This window comes from Meles meles, chromosome 5 (assembly GCF_922984935.1).
Source record: "Meles meles chromosome 5, mMelMel3.1 paternal haplotype, whole genome shotgun sequence".
Taxonomy (NCBI): Eukaryota; Metazoa; Chordata; class Mammalia; order Carnivora; family Mustelidae; genus Meles; species Meles meles.
Genome location: NC_060070.1, coordinates 20,910,177 through 20,935,743, shown reverse-complemented (window position 1 = coordinate 20,935,743; position 25,567 = coordinate 20,910,177). Strand labels below are relative to the sequence as shown.

The following is a 25,567-nucleotide window of genomic DNA, read 5'->3' as shown; positions in this document are numbered from 1 at the left end:
GCTCTGCCACACTCAGGCACCCCTCAGGACCTTGTGGCTCCTGAGAACACACTGTCCCCATGCCCTGAGTAGCCTCTGAAATGATGTCCCTCAGTGGAGTGGACTTTCTAAAAGTTCTGATTTTGTGCTCCACTTCTCTACCACTTGCCGGGAGCTGGCCCCTCCCTCTGCGGTCTATCTTCTAGTGTATTGTCTTGGGTTCACTTCTCCACACATCCTATCTTCCAGAAAGTGGTCGCTTTTCTGTTCCTAGAATTGCTGCTCTTCTTCTCTTCTCTCTTCTGTTGAGTTCTTAGGTGTTCAGAATGATTTGATTAACTAGTTGAACTCCTGGGACCCAAGGACATGTAGGTGTCCTACTCTTCCACCATCTTCCTCCCCCCACTCCACTCAAAATATCTTATTAACTGTACTCACCCCTCTTGTGACGAAGAGAGATGATCAAATGCCTACGTGAGGAGATGAAGTGAGGTGACTGACGTAGTCATTATTCTGTAGCATTAGACTACAAGTGACCTTGTGAGGATATGTGAGAAGCAGGATCATCTGCTTCTAGACAGAGGTTGATTGTGGGTAACTGAAACCATGGAAAGCAAAACCATGGATAAGAGGGACGACTTACTGGTCATTTTAGTTACTTAAGGAGGGAGAAGAGGATATGAGAGGAGCAGGATAATGAGCTGGAGGAGGTCTCCGTGTGGCCAGAGAATTGCTGGAGTGAATATTCCAGAGTAAGTGAGATAAGAGAGGGAGGGGCTTAATACTGGGATTTGGAAGGAGGTACTGTTATTGATGACAAGACCTGGGTATGGCCAGAGCAGGGATAACAAGGTGGGCTGGAGGAAAATCTTGTTGGACAGAAGTTATAGGAGCCAGAAGTCTGAAAGCTAGTGGGCTCATCCATCTGGATTTTGATGTCTCCAAGATAGTAATGGGATTAGGGATGGAAAGGAAGACAGAGAGCTTGCTGCTGAAATTGTCAAAGGAGGAGATGGTGATCAGATGACTTTAAAATGGTATCCTTTCAAAGGTAATACAAATGAGTTAAGAGTAATTTTGGGATTGTCTGGTTCACTGGAAATTTTCTACTTTAGAACTATGTCTCTTATTGATTTGAATGCTCGCTTTATTAAAAACACAACTTATGAGTAAAGAGTGAGTAGGGTGGCTCTAAGTTGCACTTTCTGCCAGGAGATCTATGCAGGAGATCTAACACATGATGTTATGGAGCCCTTGAAATATGGTTAATTCAACTGAGGAATCCAACTTTAATGTATTTCTTTTTAAGTCATTAAATTTAAATAGCCATATGTGAGTCGTGCCACCATACGATGAAGGAAACTGAAACACTCAGTCACCCAGTCTTGCTTTGATAGTGCCGGCTAACTTGACAGATTTGAATTGGATTCCATTATTGTTCTGTGACACTGAGCCGCTGTTCTAATCTGCTATAAATACAAACCTACAAGTCACATGCATCCCTACCTTTATTGTCTCATCAAGTTCTGAAAGGGTCAGACGAGGTGTTGTCAGAGAATCCAAAGACGTCTTCAGAGAAGCGTTCACCCCTTCCATCTGTTCCCTCACTCTCTCGTGTTGTTTCTATGGGAACAAAGAGTAAGTGAGCGTGGACGAGAAGGTCACTTTAGAGAAAACATCAGGGAGTGTGGTCAATGTTACCTCCTGTCTTTGTGCTCAGATAAATCCGGGTTCCTCTCCCAACCCCACCACCTAATTGCTGTGTGACTTTGGGGAATTCTACCCATGCCACGTGCAGTTTTCTCATTTATACTATGGAGATAACAAAAGTGAGCACTTTGGGAGCTTCGAAGCACTTAGTTATGATTTTTACTTATAACACCATCATCTCAAAGAGACTGACCACTTCAGAGAGAGGCATTGACTTTTTCTCCCTAAATGTAAAGTGGGACACTGGACACAGGATTTCACAGAGCCTCTATATTTGAGTAAGTGGAAAATGAAGTAATCTAAAAAACCGTTTATCATGTGGTGACTTTGGGCCAGGCACAAATATATCATTTGGGTAGGAATAAAGCATATACAAAAAAATCTTAATGCTCTTTAAAAATTGTAAATGGCTCTACTATTAAATCATGAAATTGTGATCTCCCATCCTAGCACTTGGAGCTCTTTATGTTAGATGCTCAGACTTTTTGAGGAGGGAAGTGGCCCAAGGGATTTTTTTTTTCTTTTTAATAGCAAAGCTCATCCTGCTTTGTCTTGAATTTTCAGATTTAAACAGTAGCCAGTGAATTCCCCCCCTTTTTATAAAGATTTTATTTATTTATTTGACAGACAGAGATCACAAGTAGGCACAGAGGCAGGCAGAGAGAGAGGAGGAAGCAGGCTCCCTGCTGAGCAGAGAGCCTGATGCGGGGCTCGATCCCAGGACCCTGAGATCATGACCTGAGCCGAAGGCAGAGGCTTTAACCCACTGAGCCACCCAGGCGCCCCCCAAGGGATTTTTTGATCAATGGTTTAATTTCTACCTTCACTGTTGGGTTCTAGAAGCAGGCACGTTGTGATTCTGAAGGAATATTAGAAAACTTCAAATGAGTTTGGAGTTTGAAAGCAGCCAGAATGATACTTCAAGAGGGAAAAGTAAGACTCATTTTACAGTCTGGGTAAAAAATGAGTTGAAGTTACTTTAAAATGGTCATTTGTATGGGAGTTGAAATACATGACTTATGGTATAATCTAAGATATCACGGGAATAATTACAGAAGCACAGATATAGAGGGATATATAGAGGGATAAACTTCTGAAGTTCTTCTTAGTGTCTTTCGTGCTGCTTGTGGTCTTTTCTAATTTAGGGAAGGAAGACGGAAGCCATCTTCTCCAAACGCATTGCTAGAGGGGAAGATAAAGGTCCAAGGACAGGAAAGAATCCCATTTGAACATCTTCTTAATGCAAGAACATTGCAAAATCAATTTCCCCTCAAAATCCATCAGGCTTAATACAGTGTGACTATCTCAGGTTAATTATTCTTGTCTCTTCAAGGACAGGTAGTTACACAGTGCTACACAAAAGCAGTATTTTAAAGCATGGGTATTGAACTATATGTAAGGAAAGGAGGTGAAAAAAGGTTGGTATTATTTAGCTCCTTCAGAGCAATTTTCCTTTTACAGAGTCTGAGATATGACCCCTGCTGGGAAGCTCTTGTATCTGGTCGCCTTAAGGGAATATAGCTAAAACCCAAAAGTTAGAGCCAAATTTCAAAGCCCTGTGCTAATAAGCACTGAGTGAGAAGTTCATTTGCAGTAGTTGGGAAGTGATACGCTTCAAGCTCAGGGGCTTATCCCTTATCATACACTGGACTCATCACAGATAATGTTAGACAGAAATGAATAAAATTAGCTTTGAAAAAAGTATACTCCCACAGAAAGAAGGTCAATATGAACACAATAATTATGAAAATGACACGCAATTAACGCTATCAAGCCTGTTCAGTTTCCATCTCACAGATGCAAAGAGTAATAAATTTCCCGAGCCTTACAAAAAATGAGAGAGACAGTCCTGGGAAGGCAGAGCTTTGCTTTAACAGACTCTCTAAAGAGTGCTTTCCAAAACACAGAATCTTTCATTCATCTGACAAAGATTTTTATCATTCTATTACCCTTTGGGGTGAGAGTGGGATGGTGAGATAAATCATGTAATTATTAGTTGTGTGGCTACCGTCTGCACATATCAAAATGATTAAACTGTGTGGTTACTTTTGGTTTTGTAAAAAGATTGGAAATTTGCTGTTATTCTTTTGCTGTAGGTCTAACAGGGAAATGTGAAATTACAACACTTAGGCGGGGTAGGGAAGGCAGGTCTGTGAAGGGATGATCGCAATACTGAAACGGGAACGGCACAAGGTGCATTATGAGGTTGCTGAGGAGAGCACCTGTTAACCTTGGCATGGGGAGGGGTGGGGATGGGGAGGCCTCCCAGAGGAGGTGATGCCTGGGGCTATCCCTGCGAAGGAGAAAGGAAAAGGAAGTCTGTGTTCCAGGCCCATGGGGTTACTGGAAGTGTAATATTGCCTGAACTGAACGTGGGAGGCAGGGACTCCGCAACAGGCGAGGCCAAGGAGGCTGGCAAAGGGTGGATCAGAGAGCGTCCCTCATGGCATGTGCAGGGATATAAGCTGTCCTATCGGACAGGGTCTCGAATGTTCTTAACAGGGAGCCACAGTAAAAAATGAGATTTATATTGCAATGCTGAAGCAGAAATGCAATGAAACCATACCTTCTTATAGATGATGTGCTTTGATACTTTCTATTCTATTCTTTCTTTTCTTTTAGAAAATGCTGATTATTCAACTATACTTCAATTAAAAAAAAAAAAAGAAAGGCTGGTTACAACCCCCCAAACTTATTTTATGATCACTCAGTGGTTCACAAGCTGCAGAGTCAAAGGCACTGCTATAGGGTCAGAAGGGAAAGACGAAGGGTTTTACCAGAGTGAGTAGCGCAGTCAGAACCGCTCTGGGGGCAGCTGCTCAGGCTGGGTGGGGCGGGCAGGTGGCAAGGGAGCAGGAATGGAGCGTAGAAAAAGGGAGGCTATTTTGGTGGCTCTCTTGGCCTTTGCTATTCTTCAAAAATGCTGGCTGAGGGACTGCTCCTATTAGAAAATGGTGGTGCTAAGTGTAATTCACTTTTGTTTAGGAAAATTTCCAGTGACTTACTGAGAGATGGTGATGACTGGTAATCAGGGTGGAGAGTCTCACTTAAGGTGGTTTTGGAGACAATAAAAGCAAACATAACTGAATTAATGAACTTGCTCATAGTTGCTTCCTAGTTTTTGACATTGCTATTTCATTCTGATCTTTATAGATATGTCCAAGATGCACGTGTCTTCCCTATCAGAAGATCGCTCCTCTGCATGGTGGTGGTGTGGGTTCATGCATTGCTTGGAACAGCCATGACCACCACCAGATCTAAGCCCCCTAAGGTGGGCATGCACGGATCCTGCCCCCATCAGGATGCCCGCCTTTGTAAGCTATGGCTACATCTGGGAATTTCTCTCATCTCTTCGTATTTTCATGACCTTGGCTTGAATTAGACTCCCTATCCCTGTGGCTGCCAACCAGTCCGGCTGTGGGATTTGCTTATCATACCTTTCCAGAAATTACACATACCCTTCTAAAATATGGTTCTGGGTTGCTTTGGTGTTCTAGTGCTCTCAGTTTAAAAAAAAAAATGGTAGGCATAGGAATAGCACATTGCTAACTCACTTGCAAGAACAGCCTATCCATACGCACAGACACAAGCCCCAAGAACAATTGCGTTCTTATCCATGCAGAAGCTCAACAATTACAATGCTTCCAACTCAATTTTAGGTGCACACAGTGACATTAGCAAATTACAGTGGCAAAAATGCATAACTATTTTAAAGATACGAATACTTGAATATGTCAGTATTTTAGGAAATTGTATGCCAACCATCCCTTCTTGGTATAACTTTGTGTTGTATATGTCTGAAATGCATTTACAGGGAGTGTGTCCACTGTACCTCGTGGTCCCGCTGCTTGGCTGCTGTGGCTCTGTTCATGTCTTCGGCATCCCTGACGTGGTCAAGAGCCTGGTCCAGGGATCCCTGGAGGTCTGACAACTTAGCACTGTAGTCGTCCAGTTGCTCCAGGACGACAGGGAACAGGGAGCGAGTGTCATTGTATAGCCGCTGCCAACTCTCAGCCTGGTTCAACACTGGGAAGAAATGGACACAGAGCCTCAGTCTGGACTTCTCCTGCCTCCTACCCCTCCATCCAGCAGGGAGCAAAAACACAAACTTGTCAGGGCATGCCTTCCCTAGCAGTAGAGACTGAAGCTGTTGTTCATAAAAATAGCCCCGTGTTTTACACTTGAAGAAAGAAATACTTGGTTGTAGAGTCTGAGAGTCCCAGGAGTACAGTCAGCCAAAAAAAAAAAAAAAAAAGCCTGATTAGGTTTTCCAATGAGATTATGTTTTTTGAGAAAACTATGTCATTATGCTGTGTTTATTATTACCCAGATTATTCATAATTTTATCAGACAAAGGGGTTTGGATATACTATAGTTTTACTATGGCTCAGCGGTTAAAGCCTCTGCCTTCGGCTCAGGTCATGATCCCGGGGTCCTGGGATCGAGCCCCGCATCGGGCTCTCTGCTTAGCTGGGAGCCTGCTTCGGTCTCTCTCTCTCTCTCTCTCTCTGCCTACTTGTAATCTCTATCTGTCAAATAAATAAATCTTAAAAAAAAAAAATAGGAGTGCCTGGGTGGCTCAGTGGGTTAAAGCCTCTGCCTTCGGCTCAGGTCATGATTCCGGGGTCCTTGGATGGAGTCCTGCATCGGGTTCTCTGCTCAGCAGGGAACCTGCTTCCTCCTCTTTCTCTCTCTGCCTACTTGTGATCTCTGTCTGTCAAATAAATAAATAAAATCTTTAAAAAAAATAACCAAAGTTATCTTATCTGCTACTGACATTTTCTCCATTCTCTTTAGACAATTGTCTTTAGGTAGCTTCTTTGGGTCAAACCTAAACCTTTGTTCTGGGTGGTCTGAAGAGTCAATGGCAATGATATATTCTTAAATTCTTTATATGTCTTAATCCTCTGATCAAAGTAACATGAATTGATTACCTATCTTAATTCTCTTTTTCCTCCAGGGAATATCCGTCTGACTTTTCAAGATTTTGTATTTTTCCTTCATTAGTGTGAGCAGAAGACACATGCTCATGACTGAGTGAAGAAAATGGTTAAAAATGCATTGATCAGGCGGAAGGTGGCTATGTGGGAGATGTGATCGGTTTCACTTCCCCAGGGCAGACTCGTTCCAATCTGAAACAGGCAAAAAGTGGGGAAGCTGTTGTCTGTGACATCAGAGCTCCAGCCTTCCCGAGCACTGGCTTCATCCTGGCCCAGAAATGGGACCTGAGATTCTTCTTGAACTCTTGCTGTTTCTAAGACTCTATACATTTGTTATGATAACATGCCTTCAGGTGAAGACTGTTCCTCTTCTAGAATAGTCACAATAATTTTTAGCAGAAGTTGATAGTATCGTAGGGAAATAATGTAGTACAGGTGTTCTTAACCATTTTTGTACCATGGGACAGTTTGCAATCTAGTGAAGACTTCAGGCCCCTTCTTATCATGTATTTTAAAATATATAAAGGGGCGCCTGGGTGGCTCAGTTGTTAAGCGGCTGCCTTCAGCTCAGGTCATGATCCCAGAGTCCTGGGATCGAGCCCCGCTTTGGGCTCCCTGCTCCGTGGGAAGCCTGCTTCTCCCTCTTCCACTCCCTCTGCTTGTGTTCACTCTCTCAAATAAATAAGTAAAATCTTTTTAAAAAAGTAAAATAAAATACATAGACTTAAAACAAAGACCAAGATATTAAAAGACAAATGGGTGATATATAACACATGTGCTTGTTTATTAAGTCTGAAGTAACAAGATCTAGAGGTGGGACTAATAACTACACAATTTTGAGTTACTGATGAACTGAATGTTGTGAGATCAGACTACAGCTAAAATCCAATACCCAGATCCATGGCTTCTCTTGTTGATTGTGTGGATTAAAATGCACACAAATTCTTTGCAACTCTTCCCATCAAGAGGAGAGTTAATCTGGGCGGGTCTGGGCCAGTAGGATAGACATGACACAATTGAGTTCCATTCTTGCCTTCCTGGAAAGCTGTTGCCCTGTGAGAATGAGCCTGGGCAAGACTCCTTGAGGGTAAAACTCCACAAGCCAGGGAAGCGCAGCAATCCTGGGTAAGGCCCCAGACATCAGAGGGAGCCCAGCTCCTCCTACATGGAGCAGAGATGAGCTGTCCAGGTGGAGTGGAGCCCAAATTGCCAGTGAAATCATGAACAAATAAATGGTAATTTTAAATGAATATGTTTGGGGTGCCTGGGTGGCTCAGTCTTTAAGTGTCTGCCTTCAGCTCAGGTCATAATCTGAGGGGCCTGGACAGAGACCCATATTGGGCTCCCTGCTTAGTGGGAGCCTGCTTCTCCCTCTGCTGCTCCCCCTGTTTGTGCACACTCTCTCTCTCTGTCAAATACATAAAATCTTAAAAAAAATGAATATATTTGGGGTGAGTTGCTAGATAGTCATTGACAACTGACAGAGTGGCCAAGTCATAGGTTCGCTGATACTACTGCGGTTTCTTGCCTACATGCATCATTGAAGGAAATGTTAAATTTGCACTGGAGGTTAAAAGTCATTAAAAGTCCTTCGCAGACCTCAGAACAGGAACGTTGCTGGGCTTGTAGCTTTACTGCTTTCCCCTTAGATTTCTTTTATTGGAGTTCTGAAAACTGGTTCCCTTTAGTTTTTCTTCTCTTGTTTTATACGTTTTCACCAACTATGAAGTCCCTAATTCTTCTCCTCAGGAGTTTAAAGTCTATAGATTTTATGTGGAATCTCAGTTCTTTTTCAAAAGGTCAAGGTTGGGCCTGGATCTAGAAATCTTGACTGTACAGGCTGTCCTGATTCCCTGAGGCCACGAATAAGTTCTAAATAGCTGCATCTAGGGGCACCTGGTGGCTCAGTCAGTTAAGTGTGTTCGGCTCAGGTCATGACCCCAGGGTTCTGGGATCTAGTCCTGTGTTGGGCTCCCTGCTCAGCGGGGAGTCTGCTTCTCCTTCTCCCTTTGCCCCTCCCCCAATTCACGTGTGCATGCATATTCATGTCCCCCCTCAAATAAATAAATAAAATCTTTTTTTTAAAAAGATTTTATTTATTTATTTGACAGAGAGAGAGATCGCAAGTAGGCAGAGAGGCAGGCAGAGAGAAGGGATGCGACACTCAATCCCAGGACTCTGGGATCATGACCCGAGCCGAAGGCAGAGGCTTTAACCCACTGAGCCACCCAGGTGCCCCATAAATAAAATCTTTATAAAAAAATAACGGCAAATATTGGAGATTGCTTGCTTTGACCAAATGTTCCCCTGTAGCTCAGCATCCCCTCTTGGACCCACAAAGGAAGTGGACCCATGCTCCGCCTCAGGAGTTGAAAACACCTACGTTCATGGGCTTCATCTGCCTCTTCATCCACCAGCTCCCTTTGCGTGAGAAATGGTTGACGGCGTCTGATCTCCTCAAGCATCTTCTGGGCCAACACCAGCTTCTCAGAGATTTCTTCAGAGGTAAGTTCCTGCTCCTCCCCATAATAGAGCATCTTGTTGTTGATCTCTGAAAGGAAGGGCACAGTGAGAGAAGAAAGCAGGGTGGGCTGTCTGGACATTTTATGGGGGATGCCACTGAGAACACAGACAGGGAGGGCAAAGGGCAGGGCTGATCCTGAAATGGAAAGAGGGTTTCATTCAAAGCCAGTGGACGAAGGTTCATCTGTAAATACTGGTGTCAGCACTGGGATTCATCATATATTCCAAGGAGAAGTAAAACGTGAGGAAACAACTCTGCTTCCCATTTGGTGTCTTCAGAATGGGAAAGGGATTAATATAAAGCCTGTCCTGACTTCAGCTGTGTCTGGTTTCCCTAGTAATTCCTGAACACTAATATTGAAGGCACACAAATCTGGGGTCTTTGATCAAAATATATAACTTGGAAAAAATTCTCTGAGGCATCTCCTGTCCTTTGTAGGATGTGTTAGAGATACTAATTATATTTTAGCCAAGGTTCTGAGCAAAGCTCTAAACCAAACTGAGAGTATATTGATAGTTGTTCAAGTGGATCTTTCAGATTATTCTATAGACCAGATATAAAAATAGAGGTTTGTTATATTGTGATGTGAGTTTTTGTTCATTTATATATATAATATATACTTATATATCTATATAAATATATTTTATATGTATAGTGTACGCACACACATACTTTGCAATTGTTATTTGCCTTCTGTAGTATGACTGTCAAGACGGGGCCATTTTGATTCTGGGTCATTTTCACTCCACTTCTGGAGAATTTTAGAACCAAAGGGACAACTGATGGTCAGAGGGATTAAATGCATTGTCTAAATACCAGCAGAGCTCTGACTTTCTCTTCCTACTAAATAGGATCAGATGAAAGTTATGTAATTGCCACCTTGTCCTCTGACAGCTCTGGGAGGAAGTACTTTATCTTCCTGGCATAAATGAAATTGTGTGTCTGTAGTTTACTATGATCTATGCGGTCGGCCAGACGAGATGGGGAAACAATCGTTGGTGTCACATCAGTCATACCAGATAAGGGCTTGTATTTTATATGGATAATGGCTTGAAGGTCACCAGGAGTTATTTTATAGATGGTTGGGAAAAAGGAATGACACACTCTTGGTCCCGCGCAGCATCCCTGACTTCTGAAGGAGAGGAGATAAATGGGGAAGGAGGTTTTTGAACACTGTAAATATCACTGAGAAAGTTACAGGGAAACCAAGATACACTAGCAACAAAACTATGAAGGGATTAAACATTCACTTTTCAAGTGAAATCTGTAATCTTAGCTCGGGAAATAAATGAAACATAGATTTCCCACGTCCCCTCTTAGATATATCACTCACAGCACTGACTTCTTTGGCACGTTGATCCAAATATTACATTTTGAATTCTGGCCCGTTTTATTTTAGCCATGTCCGGTGTAGATTAGAAAAAGGAAATGTAGACAATAACATTTTTGCCTTAATCTTGGAGACTATTCATGCATTATTTTTAAAAAGTAAACTGATGGAAATTATTGTTTCCCATTTACATTTCTTTTGTATTTCTTTCATCTTTCCTATGCTGAAAGGGTCAAATAGAGGGCTTAGATCCCTCCCCAGTGAAACATGGTAGAATAAAAATTTACAACAGCAAAGGTGAATTACTTTCTCTGAATGGTTCACTAGGACGCTGGCTTTATTTGCTGCCTAGAGGGGCATTTATTTCTTAATTAGATGAGGTCAGCTCATCTAGGCTCAATCTTACTTTTTGAAAAAAAAAATCAATAAAACTCTAAAATGAAAAAAATTATTGGTAGATGCAAAAGCATGAAACAGTGAAGATGGGATTGGGGGCTGTTTGAAATGCATGCTGTTTATTTTTATCATGTATTATAGTCACCAAAGAAAAATACAGCAAATGTCCACTCTTGGTTCCATTCATCCTTCTGCCTGGAATATGTTCCCTATACCTCAGGATAAAGATGTGACTTTCTCACTGTGGGCTCCTTTACTGCCATTGTGCCCTGAGATGCACTTGATGTTATCACCCAGCTCTTAATATATACGATAAAAGCTATGGAAACACACAAATACTGTATCTTCGTAGACTGTGAGTCAAGAAAATTCTCTATTTTAGAACAAGTGAAAGCGTCTGTTTTCTGTTGGTAAATTGGAGGCTGGCTTTCAGTGGGCTATTCAGATGGTTTTCAAATACAGCGACACTTATCAGAAGTCAGAGCACAAATAAGTACTCGTCTAAGACGGAAGAAGATAAAATCTGCCACAACGCTTTAGGGCAAAGAAATCGAACATGGGGCCTCCAGGCTTTTCTTCTGGCTTGGGGCCTGGAGCATGTTGCCTGCCTGGTCTTCAGGAAACGGCATCGTAGAAAGAGCTTAGGGCAGTTTGGGTTAGTGGACAGTTTCCCGCCACTCTAAAGGTGGGGTTTTTGCTGCAAATAGTCCAGAAAAACATGACCCTTACTCAACTCTTGCATTTTAGAGACACCATAGCATTCCATTTCCTTGCTGGAAGAGTATGCTGGCATCCCACTTCCTTGAAATGCCTGGAAAGGGAATGATTCCATATATTTATTCTTGACAACCAACAGATAATAAGTAGGGATGAGTGCTCAGAAATCCTAGATGGGCAAACTGGAAGACCTTATATGTAATACATATAAACCATCATAAATGCACATATATTATATACAGTGTTACACATACAGTGTTATATATATTATATTATATATTACATACAGTATTATATTTAACAGTGTTATATATAACACTGTATATATAAAACACTGTATATAATATATGTGTATTTATATATGTTATATACACATTATAACATATATATGTTATATATACAGTGTTATATATATTATATTATATATATTATATATTATATACAGTATTATATTTAACAGCGTTACATATAACACTGTAACAGTAGTTCCTGGCACATAGCGAACACTAACAGTAGCCATCATTTTGTTGTTAAAACACAAATGATTACTAGACATTAAGCGGCGTGAGAAGAGAATGTATTTACCCTGAATTTTATCCCTCATGTCATGAGCTTGCTCCACAAGGTATGTTGCGTGGTTAATGGTATCCATGCTTTCCTTCTGAGCCAGCTTGCCCCTTCTTGAGACTTGACTTTCCTGCAAATAATTCATATAAAGAGCAGCTTAAATTTACGAGAAGGGAAAGTTCTACCTGTGCGTGCAATGGTGGGTGGACGTAATGTCTTCCATAACCATAAATTTCCTTGGCGTGTGGAAGTTATATAACATATAACATGGCCCCAGAAATCACACGTGAAGGCTGATGGGATGACCAGCTTTAGAATTGCAGGACGCTGTAAAATCAGCTGTGTTCCTATGCCATGGGTCACAGTTCAGTCCAAACCAACCGCCTTTCATATGCAATTTACCCTTGGAATTTTTACTTTAGCTCACAGTTCCAGACTAGGAAATGACCCATGTCTGCGGACCAATCTGACTTTGTGCTGGCAGAAATGCTTAGAGTTTCACAGGGGCGATTGTTGAGAAAGCAGGCAGACCTTGAAATGCCCTGTGCGTCCAGTGGCTCCTGGGTGGTCCAACCAGCGCCGACACTGAACGACCACAGAGATTTAAAGGATTATGCTGACTGGGCTCAATGCTGTTTTCGGTGCTGTGTTCCAAATTCCCATCAACGCTGATGGCACTCGGGTACAAATAACCACTCAGGCAGACTTGGCTCGGAGTGAATGAGACTCTTCTCTGAGAAGGGGACTCCGTTCTCTCCACTGGGGAGTTTCTGTTTCTGAGCTCCCACGTAGTATTTGTCAAGATGAAATCCCCACTCAAATGCAGCTTCTGGAAGCATGGGTGGGTGTGTACGTGGACGTGCATATTTCTGTGTGTGTAAGGGCAGAAGCTCATCTAAGAAATGGCTCACGGCCAGGACACTGGCCTGTATGGTGCTGGGGACGTGTCCTATGTCCTTCCTTTCAGCATTAGAAAGGTTGGCTCATGGGCCATACATAAGTGAAGAAGGAGTTCTTTTGTCTGAACTTGGCAGATGTCTGTTCGCCTCATCTGGTGCTTTTCAGGCTTGGTTCTCTACCAAAGTGCTGCAGCGTCTGAGCGGACCGCAGGGTGGTCTGCCCCCCAGCGTGCTTGTAGACCCCCTGCACAGTTTCACTGGGAGAGGGGAGTGGCTATGTCCTCCAGGGTTCCAGCCAGAGGATTATGCCATGATTTCACCTGGAAAAGCTCTTAGGCTTCCCAGGCATAAGCCACAGAAGACAAAGTGTTCTTTGGCTTAGTCAAGGAAGACAAAGCAGAAATGGTATCAGAGCAAACACATGCCCCAGAAGATTTTTATCAAGTCAGTCCCAGACGCCATCCATATAAAGCTCGCAGGGCAGCAGTAATGGGACCATCAGATGCTTCCCAAAACAGTGGGTTCTCTGAACTAACGGACACCTGCATTCTGAGTCATTGGCGTTCCTTCCTCCAATGCCCGTCTTCCTCTTGCCTTGTTCTCATGCTTTCCAGAGACACAAAGTCTGTGCCCATTTTAAAATCATATGATGCAGAAACTAAGATGAATCTTATTCTGACGTCGCTCCTCCCTGCTTCTAAAAATTATGAACACGTTTATTTAAAACATCTAGAAATTTTCAACAAGTTGATTTTTGATCTGTTTATTCTTTTTATTTTGTTTTTTTTTTCTAATTTTTGATCTGTTTAAATTATATTTGCAAGACAACTATCATATGATCTCCCTGATATGAGAAGGTGGAGATGCAACGTGAGGGGATTGGGAGGTAGGAAGGGAGGGAGACAAACCACGAGAGACTCTTAATCTCACAAAACAAACTGAGGGTTGCGGGGGGGGGGGGGGTGTTTGCAAAGCACAACACACACACACACACATTTAACTTTGGCTTCATTCTTCAAAGAAAAAGGCCTATTGTAATTACTGTAGTCGTTTAACTTATTTCTTTTAAGGAAACTTTGAATTGAAGCAACGGAGGGCAGGGGAGGCTGGACTGCGTCTAAGAACACTTCTTTCCTACAAACACCAGAGGGCGCTGAGACACACACTATGTATTTGACCAAAGACTCCGTGGTAAAGGGGACCGCCTATCACTTTAAATTGCAAACTTACTGGCCCTAATAGATAGTGATGCTTTATTTGAAAGTTTTATGTTTTTCTGTAGCTTTGCTTATGGAAGAAAAATAACAGTATAGGCCCCTGGTCAAACAGATGCACCTTGCTTTAAGAAGAGCTGAAATTAAAAAATTAACTGACAGCATAAACTGATGAATGGTTCACATTACAAATAGATGAAGCATTTACTCCCCTCAACAGCAAAGTCTCCTTGTACATGTTTGACATAAAAGTGACAAGAACTTTTTGGTAATACAATGCATGGAGGGGAGTGTATCTAGATTGCTGATTAAACAACAACAGCAACAACAAAACAACCAGGGTGCTTGGGTGGCTCAGTTGTTAAGTGTCTGCCTTCCGATCAGGTCATGATCCCAGGGTCCTGGAATAGAGCCCCCCCCCGCCCCGCCCCCCGCATCAGGCTCTCTGCTCAGCAGGAAGCCTGCTTCTCCCGCTCTCACTTCCCCTACTTGTGTTGCCTCTCTTGCTGTGTGTCTCTCTGTCAAATAAATAAAATCTTAAAAAAATTTAAAAAATCAACCAGTCTAAGTGAGGATGATAATCAACATGTAGGATGATCATATATGTTATTGCTTATGCTATGACACTTTTCAAAGTGAAAGGGGAAACTTGTAGGAATCACTCTGGGAGACAAGCATAAACAAGGACAGCACCGGACGAAACAGTAGTGGGCATACTGGTGTGCCATTTCAGAATGTGTATAGGTGTGGGTTTCCCCACCTCCTGAACACAGATGGCTTCTAACAACTTTTCCAGACTGGATCTCTCCTCTGAGCTACAGACTTGAATCTTTCTCTAACTACCCTCTGGTTAGTTAGTAGAAACATCCAGATTAATCTATTCTGTAATTTTATTTTTTGATATTTATTTATTTGTTTATTTATTTATTTAAATGTAATCTCTACCTCCAATGTGGGGCTTGAACTCACAACCCCGAGATCAAGAATTGCATGCTCTACCGACTAAGCCAGCCAGTGGCCCCCATTCTGTAATCTTAGAATAGTCATTTCTCCAAGCCAGAGATTTCTCCTTGTTATTCCTCATGTCCATTGGTCACCCAGTTGTTCTTACTGTGCCTGCCATTCTTGCCTCTCTTCCTGTTCCATATGATCACAGTCTTGACTGATACCTGATCACTGCAAATTCTTCTCAAACGAAGGCAAGGTAGCCATCAACCACGCTTGTCTAGACTCCAGAGGCAGTTTTCCAGACTAGTGCTATCCGTATCTTCAGAGTTCTTCACTCGCTAATCCATCATTCCCTACCGCAGAGGAATGTTTTCAAAATTTCAAATCTGATCAGTTCGTGGTTCTATGTAAATACTTCAGTGTTCTCTAAAGTCCACAGGATGAAGTCCGCATGTTCCTGAGTGTGGTGGTCAAGGTTCCTCATGATCTGGCCTCTGAGAACTTCCCGTTCCTTGCCTTGCAGCTAAGCTTTTTTTTTTTTTTTAAAGATTTTATTTATTTATTTGACACAGAGAGAGAGGTCACAAGTAGGCTGAGAGGCAGGCAGAGAAAGATGGGGAAGCAGACTTCCCCCTGAACAGAGAGCCCAATGCAGGACTCGACCCAGGACCCTGAGACTATGACCTGAGCCAAAGGCAGAGGCTTAACCCACGGAGCCACCCAGGCGCCCTGCAGCTAATCTTCACTAGGCCATAGCCAAAGCTTTTCTAGTTCTAAGAACACACTATGAATATCTATCTCTTTGCTCTTGTGGAATTTTCACTTGCTTGGAAGTACTTGATAAACTCCTGGTCATTTTTAAATACGTAGGTCAATGCTCGACTTCTCTGGGAATCGTTCCCTCCTGTAGCCCTAGTGAGCAAGTTCTTTATTTTTCCCTTAGAGTACGCTCTTTAGCCCGTACCATTCCTCTCTTATTGAATGCTATGTGGTGAGTCTTTTATTTTATGTATCTGTTTTCCCTGCCAGACTGTGAGCTGCTTGAGAGCGAGGCTTATGCTATATTATTATATTCAGTTCAGTATCCCTAGCAGCTAGCGCGATCACTTAGACACCAGGTATTAAGTCATGCTTTGGGGATTGAAACATATTCTTATTTTTTGTCTTACATTTTTGTCAGGATCAGAGATGAGGCTCAGGTGCTTTTGATGTACACAGGTGACCTGCTTTCCTTCCAGTCCTAAACATCTCTTGGATGCATTGATAAGCAGGGAGCTTTTGTTGTGGCTAAAGGGGTAGAGTGGAGATGCAGGAGACAGAGGAACGGAGGAGATGGGGCACCCCCTGAGCCAGCGTTGGAGACGGGGCTCTGTGACTTGGGGCTCTGCATGGTAACGTCAAGATCCAGTTGGCAAGAGGCAGCGCTGAGACTGAGGGCTACTGCCTCCACTTTTGTTTACAGCCTCTTTTGCTTAGTACCACTCCGACGTTGAGCATGGTGGCTTGGGAACGTGGGAAAGTGGAATCTTGACATTGTGTTTGGCGCTTTCTTACAGACGTGATCAGCAGTGGTGGAAGTGACGTCCCTTTGAGCAGGGGCTATTTGTGAATACAAATGAACGGACACCCTTTAGGAGGTTCCCAGGAGTAAGAGGGTAGGAAAGGGCTGCAGAATTTTCCAGAAGGGGGCTAGAGGACTTAGTTATGAAGGCTGGGACAAAACCAGTCACTTTAGATTAATGTGAATTGTGAGATTTGGGTCTCATGAGATTTATGTGACAATTTGCAAGAAGGTATTTTCAAATTTCAAGAGGAAACATTACTGTCATTTGAAAAAAAAAAAAAAAAACCACTGTGGGAACCTACAGTGAAATCCTGCAGTCTATTTAAAGGCAAATATTAGTCACTTCTGTGGTAGAAGACTTCGTAAGGCAACTCTGTTCTTAAATCTTCCTGAGAATCAATCACAGACTTTTCTAGACTAAAGGATTGGAGGATGCTTGAGAAATCATTAAGACCAGCTCTGGGCATTTGTTTCAAAATGTTTTAGCAGGTTCTTACACCATCTGGACTGTTGTTAGAAAGACCTTACTTTCAATAAGAGTCAGTGGAAACAGCTGAAAGTTTCAAGTGCTTTATCATCAACCTCCTGTTTTAGTGGTCCGTTCTTGGAGCCCAGGAGCCTTTCTGTTGTGATGTCACTTTTAAGCTCATGCTATTTTCTCTCTGTGAACGTCTGCACTTAAGTTACACCAGAAGTGGAAAAATTGTACAACAAAAGGATCGGTAACTCTGTGTCTGAGCGGTAAAAGGAACTAATCTCGGTGAAAATATTTTCTCAAGAATTGAGACACTTTGGGCAAATTCCAACCATGATCCCGAAATGAAAAAACAATGAATTTTTCACAGAGATTTCTTTCCTGGTATTTCCTTTGAAACTTAAGAGAGCTCACTGCTTTCTACATATGCTTATGGTTGGATTAAAACACACCACTGCGTAGGAAAGAAGGACATAATTTTCATACACATTTCAAAGTAGTTGAATCTCCCAAAGATCCAATTAGAATAATCCATGTTTTTAGAACATAATCTTTTAAAAGTTTAAGATGTACAAGTGCAAAAGAGATTATCAGAGTTATCTTAACCATTACTTTTGCAGAAAATAAGAACTTTTTGAAAGAAGTTTTTGAAAAGAACTTCAGTATTTTATACTATCAGACATCAGCATCTGAAAGTAGAAATTCCAGAGTACTCTGGGCAGTACTGGTAGAGCATAATTAGGGGGAAAAATGTGTCAAACATTTTAATATGTAAAATATGGCACCATGTGGCTTAGTTATATTTTTCTTTATTAGTACAGATGATGGATATTTTTCCATTAGGCTCCCGGGGAGTGTATTTAATAGTCTTTCATGTTCACTCTGCTCCTGTTTTAGTGTTTTTCTTGTTAATTTGTGAGAGCTTTTACACGCCATATTTCCTTCAATATTTTTCTCGGTCTAGGTGACTTTTTCATTTATTTAGTTGTTTTACTGGGTATTTGAAATTTTATCTTATCAAATCTATTACCTCTTTTTATTATAAGTTTTCATACTATATTTAAGCACACTGTTATTTCCTTTCAAGGTTTAACAATTATTTAGTTCTGCTTTCTTATGGATTTGAGATTTAAACTCAAGTCTTAATCTGTCTGGAATTTATTTCAGTATATGGTATAAAGTGAAACTTGAAAGTGATTTTTTTTCCCTGTCAACCTGCAAAACTGTTTTCTCAGCATGGTTTTTCTTTCCTTTTATTACTTAAGGCATCCTTTAGCAAATATTTAAATTTTATCTTCTGTATAATAAAGTTTATTTCTGGGCTCTCTATGGCTCTTAGCCATAAAATGTTATGGCAAACAGCTGACCAACTATCCTAATTGAAACATATATCAACCATATTAAGCAGCAGCAGATAAAATGAAAGTTCCCCATAAACCTTGTTTTCCAAGGAAAGCAATCAAAACGGGAAGAGACTGTAGAGACCAAGTACATTAACTTTCTCCACAGATCTTGCCTTGATTTATTTTAAGGCATGTGGGTCACTGCATCTTTCCTGCACTGTGTTAAGCCTTGATCGTTTGTGACTAGCCAGGCTCACCCCAGCTAAACCCCTTCTCTGAAGGCAGTCCCAGAAACTGAATACGTACCCTTTCCGCTAATTCTTCCATGTCAGACAGAAAGCTTTTCATTGTGTTCTCAGCATTGTTGATTTGTATTTTTCTTAGGACATACTGGTTTTCTCTTTCTGACAATTTTGTCTGTGAAAAAAAAGTTTTGAAAATAATCAGTAGATGTGCACACCAAGTTTTAAAAACTATACAGAAAAGGGAGCTTGGGTGACTCAGTTGGTTAAGTGTCAACTCTTGGTTTGTGGCTCAGGCAGTGATCTCAGGATCCTAAGATCGAGCCCTGCGTTGGGCTCTGCACTCAGTGCAGTCTGCTTAAGACTCTCTCCCCCTCTGCCCCTCCCCCTGCTCTCTCTCTTCTTGCAAATAAACAAATCTTAAACACACACACACACACACACACACACACCCCCATGCACCCACCCACCACTTTCAGTACAAGAGGACCCAGAGCAGAATGTGAGCTTCTGTTACCAGTCTGAAGGCTGCTATAAGCTGGTATGAAAGTTGGGGTCTGCACAAGGGTTCCAACGGCCTTCAGGGCTGAAATTCTGTAAGCTCTGCTCCCTAGGCCAGAGACCCTCACCCAGGTTGTGCTCACCATGGAGAAAGGGCTCATTTTTCTAATTTCACAAAGGCACCCTCTAGACTGGTGGAGGCCCAGGGTGTCTGACCTTTACAATTTCTATTTTGGCGGGGCCTGGAAGAAATGATCAACCCACAGGGATCCGTGTAATGGGAAATGGGAGTTTGGAAATTTACTTTCTTTTTTTTTTTGGAGAAGAAGAGCAATTCTCTTTATTTCAGATCATTTGCCCTTTCTTTTCCATTTTTGAGGCGTTTGGTCTAATGTAGCTTTACCTGGATTACTTTGGAGTAAGCCTTTCAATCCTGGCACTGACTTCCTGTCAGCTCTAATTACACTTATCTTGAAGTTGTGCTGTTGAGGAAAGAGTTCAAGTGGTATCAAGAGGCTTGAGTCTGGGCAACTCCTCTGAGAACTAGTGCCTCCTTGTGTCCAAACAGATGAGTGTGGATAAGAATGATTCCTAAGTTTAGAACAGAATGCTCATAGAAGTCCACCCAGCTCTACGATTTCATGATTCCTGCTTTACTTTACATTTTGCATATTTGGCCAATTGCTGTCGATAGCATTTATGTGCCCCTCTAAAAAGTAGAGTAATGAGCACCTTCTAAGGTAGGTACTTTTGCAACTTCTCTACACGTATCGCTTGGTGAATTCTCTCTACAACCCAGGAGGTTGGTACAATAACGATCCTCAGTGCCCACGGAGAAAACTGAAGAATGAACAGGTTAAATAACTGACCCAAGGTCACATAACTAGTAAGTATCAGAGCTGGGATCTGAATGCAATCCATCTGGTTTCAAAGTTAATGCTCTTAACCATTATGTGAAGTTGACAGAGTAAAAATCTGTGCCAGTATTAATTCCATTATGCTTTCAGTTAATTATTACTGTTTTAAAAAATAACTGTTGGTTGTGACAGAGCCCAGAATTTCGAGGGGGAAAACACCTCTTAAAGTTTAGGTATAGAAGCACTGTTATAGTCCACTGGTTTTGACTGTTGTCTGACTGTGTATAAGGCATTAACCACCAGACTTGTGAGGAGACACTGAGCAAGGATGTCTGTGTGCTTCAGTGTATGTGTGGATGGGAAGATGAGAGAGACTGTGTGTCAGTAAGAAGGCAGGGTAAGGGTGGGAGAGAGAGAAGGAAAGAGCAAGAGAGAGGTTTCTAGAGAAACTCCTCAAAGCATTGGAAACTGAGGTAAAGGTAATGGTAAGTTTGTGGTAAGGACCTGAAGAATGAATGTACATTTCTACCCAGGAAGTAAAAGTGTTTTCCTTCCCTCAGTAGATGGGTACATAGAAACTGCTTGTTTTAGTTGTTGCCTTCTCCACATTGACTTCTTTTATGCATGGCAGCTCTTGCTTTAGAGTGAAGCTCATGGTTACAATAAACTTTTTCTCATCTCCTAGTCTAACAGCCCATCTGTAATACAGCCATGGGACTCAGATGACAGAAGGGGTAGGAGTTGTAGGAGCAATCCTGTAAGACCAGCAGAAGATACAGCTGAAGGTACAACATGGCTGCCTACCTTGAGGAGGTAGATGGTGGAGTTGAGTTCATTCACGTGCCTATGGGCAGCCGCACCGGATGAGACACTCAACAGACCAGATTTGCTTTCTTCAATGGAGAGTGCCGCTAATCGAAGGTCATCTATCAGATCCCAGATGCACTTATCACAGCCTGGCGGTAAAACGGATGTGTTATTTCTTTAAAACTGAAAGTCATCCGGGAAGTATGTGCTCTAGTAGATCATTACGTCTACTTCTTTGGTTAATATTATTTTTATGTTTGTTTCCTGAAGAGCTGTTCTGGGTCACAGAACCAGTCCTTACCCTCAAAGCCACTGGAGTCCAAGATGACTCAAACTGTACACGGGCACTATCCTCACTGAAAACCTAACAAAACGAACAGTGCATGCAACAGGGCAAGTAGGCTGTCGCGGACACCAGTCGCTGAACTGAGAAAGAAAGGAAGCATAAAAGGGCAAGCCATTTGCAAGGTGGGTGGGGGGAGAGAAGCACACTCCCCACTTCTCCTTAGTGGTGGGACAGCCCTCTGGGATGGCTCTTTTCATGCCAGGCTTTTGCTTGGTGCCCGCTGGTGAAGTTGGCTGTTTGGTAGGCACCCACTCTTTCCTATTCCTATCCCAGGGGTGGCTCAGCGCCTCTGCATGGCCTGACCTCATGTCTGGACAAACACTTCAGCCAGAAGGGGGTCTGTAGAATGTCACTGTCTGTGAATATCTGCTCAGCCTGGGCATGTGGTGAAGTAGGTCGTAGTTTCTCCCCACTGCCCGCATTTCAGATTTGAGTTCCGCTTACCGCTGTCATCACCTTCGTCCCCCACCCCCCGCTGCTCCTGGGGGCCCCAGTGCCCCCTTGTGCACACTAAGGAGGACAACAGACTGTGCTCTGAAACCTGTTTGACCCAGTCTCTGAAACTTTTCTGTTCCCAATCTCTATTCCTCAGACTCTGCTGTTTTCTAGAGAACCAATAAATGAAGACTGAGTGTTAATAGTTGTTAATATGTTAATTTGTTATTTGAAGTTTAACATGGTCTTACGTATATGCTATAAGAATCAACCATAGCCTTTTCTAGACGAAGGGTTTGAAGGATGCCTGAGAAGTCATTAAGACCAACCCTGGGCTTTTGTTTGGAAGTGTTTCAACAGGTTCCTGCGCCATCAGGAATGCTCATGGTTTGATTGATTGGAATGACAGAGAAATCCAGGGAAGTAAGACTTCAGCTCCATCCCATAAGGCCTGAACATTTTTTTTCTGCTGTCATTTCCATTTTGGAGTGATGTTGGAAAAGACACTTAAGTCGCTTAGTGTCTTGGTTTCCCTAGTGTTACAAAGCATTGTCTGTATATCACATTATCTGAGGACTTGAAGAGATGACATAGAAAAAGGAACTAAAATGAACTCGGTCACTAGGAATTGTGCCTCTGACTCTGCCTTTGCCCACGAGGTAAGATGCTGAATTGAAAGGCTTCATAAAATAGGGTTTCTAAAATAGAGTTGCTTCAATGTAAATCACCCTTTTTGCCAACTGAAATCAAGTAGCTTCCGCTTAGGGTCCACTTGGTGGAGGCAAAGACAGGGTTAAAGCCAGGAGGGGGACTTAAGCAGTTTGCAGAGAGGGAATTGCATAGCTCTTCTTAATCCTACACCTGCAGCACATTAGAGAAAGTGGGGTTAGTGAATCATGTACTGTTATTTTTACTTATGGTTGGGCAGTCCATGCCTGTAGGGGGTTCAAAACCTTCTTCCAAGCATTCTCCGGTTACGCTGTCACAGGGGCCTCCCCCACAACTGCACACTGTGGGAAACAAAAACAAGAGGTTAGGGATTTGTTTCTTAATACTTTAGATATGGCAGAGTTTTCCTGGTTTCTAGAAATACTGGCTATCAGTATATAGTTCTTCCAACCGGGATTAATTATAATCTTCCTTATGATCGTGTAGAGTGCGTGATGTAGAGATGATGCCCCTCACCCAATTTAGCCCAGCACAGGGAGATATTCAAGGCAGTCCTGGGGCAAAAGTAAATCTACATTTTCTAGGACTCCTCTCCCAACTTTCTGGGATTATGGCATGACTGTGCAATTGCTTCAGTCCAAAAAGATCCTGGGAAGTTTCACAAAGTACAAAATGATCCCGGAACCCATCATTCAATCGGAATTTGAGAGCTCTCTTTTCATCACGGACTGATTCTCCAGTTTAATCCAACTCCAGGGTTGATCATTGCCAGGTGTGAGGGAGGAGCAGTACTGTGGGAGGGAGGGAGGAGGCTGAAGAACGATTTTTGGCTCCCACAATGCTTGACCCTTGGCAAGGCTGACTCCAAACCTCCAAATGATAGCTATCAGTGGGATGACTAGGAATAATGTCGTGGAAAGAATCGGGAACATATTTATGTGAATTTAGAAGACCTGAGAGCTCATTATGAATCTACTGATGATTTCCAAGAATGTCTTTTGGAAAAAAACAAAACAAAACAAAACAAAACCCAATCTCATCAGACTGCTCATTTTCCACTGAATTTCTCAGTAGCAATTCATTTGTAATGTTTAAAGATTTCCTAAGCTATCTATGCTAGCCATCAGCTGGGATAGTATTGTGAATACTAAGAGGGGAGCCCACCTCTTAACTGTCTTTACAGAACAATCATAAAAAAATCAGCTTCAAGAGGAATGTACATTTATTACATTTCAGCTCTGTGATGTTCCACAAAATGTAGATTTATTAAACAATTCAGCAAGATTATACTTAAGTGCTTCTAACATTAGCATCATTTCTGATGGTGACCTGCATTTATGTGGTATAACATAAGTTTAGCAAATGTTTTGAGAACTGGAGCATCAATGTCTAAGGCTTTGATTTTGCCAATAGCCTCTCGGACACCTGCCTGACCTAACCCAGAACTCCTTTCTTGCCTCTCGTTTTATGCCTCAGGGCACCTGGCTTTCTTATAGGCAACTATACTTTTATTTCAGCTTCTGCAGATCATATGTGCCTTCTCCTCAACTTTAAACTCTTCACTTCTTAAAATCTTTTCAGGTGGGAATCAGCTTCTGGGAGGGGAATTCCAGTAGAAGCATGCCCCAAGGCACAGTGCCTCCTTACTCTGCTTCCTCTCAGTCACCAAAGAGTAAGAAATATTCAGTCTCAACCTTCTTTTGCTCCCAGGAAAAGGCAATTTAACTTTATTTCTGAAGATGTCTGCTCTATGCAGCAAATGGATTAGAGAAATCATGAATAAAATTTGTACATTTCGGTCCAACTGAAGTTTAACCAGGAAGATGTCTTATATTGTCCCTGCAATATTTACGCTGACAATTTGAGGACATTGGGGGATGACTAAACTGTACCGTTGGCTTGCTAATCTATTTCACTAAGAAGTCAGTTTTAGCAGACACAACTGGTAAAAGGGACATAGCTTCTGGAATAAGAAATCAGAGGTAAATCTTTCAAGTTTTCATTCAGAATTCTGGTCAATGATAGGTAATCCATGGAAGGCTGATTCACTTCTTTGATCAAAATTGGAAGACCAGGGGCACCTGGGTGGCTCAGTGGGTTAAAGCCTCTGCCTTCGGCTCAGGTCATGATCTCAGGGTCCTGGGATCAAGCCCCACATCGGGCTCTCTGCTCAGTGGGGAGCCTGCTTCCTCCTCTCTCTCTGCCTGCCTCTCTGCCTACTTGTGATCTCTGTCTGTCAAATAAATAAATGAAAAATAAAAAAATTACAAAAAATTGGAAGACGAGATGATAAGGTCTAGTGTGTGATGGTCTCATGGTTTATTCTACCCATGAGCTAAGTTGTACTAGTAGTTTTGATAGTAATGTCTAACCCTGGTGAGTATAGGGTGCACATTCCTAAGAATGTGCATTGCCCTGGAAAAGTGACAAAGGGGTACTTGCAGTATTTCCCCAACATCGATCCATCTAAATTCAGTGTATGTGCTGGCCATGATCTATAGTACCGTACCTGCACAGTTCTTGGCTATCCTGGCATCCCCATAGTAGCCAGGGGCACAGCGTTCACACTTGAAACCTGTGGTGTTGCGTAGGCAATTCCTACACTGGCCGGTGACCTCATCACAATCTTCAAAGATCAGGTTGGGATCTGAATTTCCACTGCAGTCACATTTCTTACAAGTGCTTCCAATCAGCAAGGGGTTTCCATAGTAACCCGGGGCACATCTGAGGCAAAAATCACAGGTAACAATTTAACAACCATAGTTTTTCTTCTCTTTTATCTTCTCTCCTACCTAAAAGAATGTATAGTGAATATACGTGGATTGCCCTCCCAGAATTCTTTTCTACTTTTCCATCTTCCTAATAGGGCCAGACTTTGTTTTTAAAGAACCACTCACTCTTCCCTATTGTGTTGGAGTCCATCCAGTTTTGTCAGACCTCCAGACGCACGAACGTCTAGACATAACTAGCGTGTGAGCATTTTTGGTCACCTCAACCATTATGGTATGTGACTGGTATATGATCGAGAGGTATCGGATATGCTAACTGTACTGTAGGGTCGCAGTACTAGGGCACAGCTAAGAACCATCCTGGCCAAAATGCTA

The 25,567-nt window shown here is 42.3% G+C and overlaps 1 protein-coding gene across 2 annotated transcripts in view; it reads right to left on the bottom strand.

The window, feature by feature from the left end:
* The window catches only part of LAMA4 (laminin subunit alpha 4), a 151,345-nt gene that overhangs the window by 63,993 nt on the left and 61,785 nt on the right, over positions 1-25,567 (bottom strand). The window contains exons 5-12 of one of the 2 annotated variants that reach the window (XM_046005514.1): positions 24,973-25,187; positions 22,730-22,804; positions 21,011-21,162; positions 18,913-19,023; positions 12,182-12,293; positions 9,013-9,180; positions 5,522-5,715; positions 1,486-1,602 (exon numbers count right to left, since the gene is read on the bottom strand). In XM_046005514.1, the coding sequence (XP_045861470.1) occupies positions 1,486-1,602; positions 5,522-5,715; positions 9,013-9,180; positions 12,182-12,293; positions 18,913-19,023; positions 21,011-21,162; positions 22,730-22,804; positions 24,973-25,187 (1,144 nt within the window). Of the gene's footprint in view, positions 1-1,485; positions 1,603-5,521; positions 5,716-9,012; positions 9,181-12,181; positions 12,294-18,912; positions 19,024-21,010; positions 21,163-22,708; positions 22,805-24,972; positions 25,188-25,567 lie in introns of both variants that reach the window. The other variant, XM_046005513.1, reaches the window with a different exon arrangement.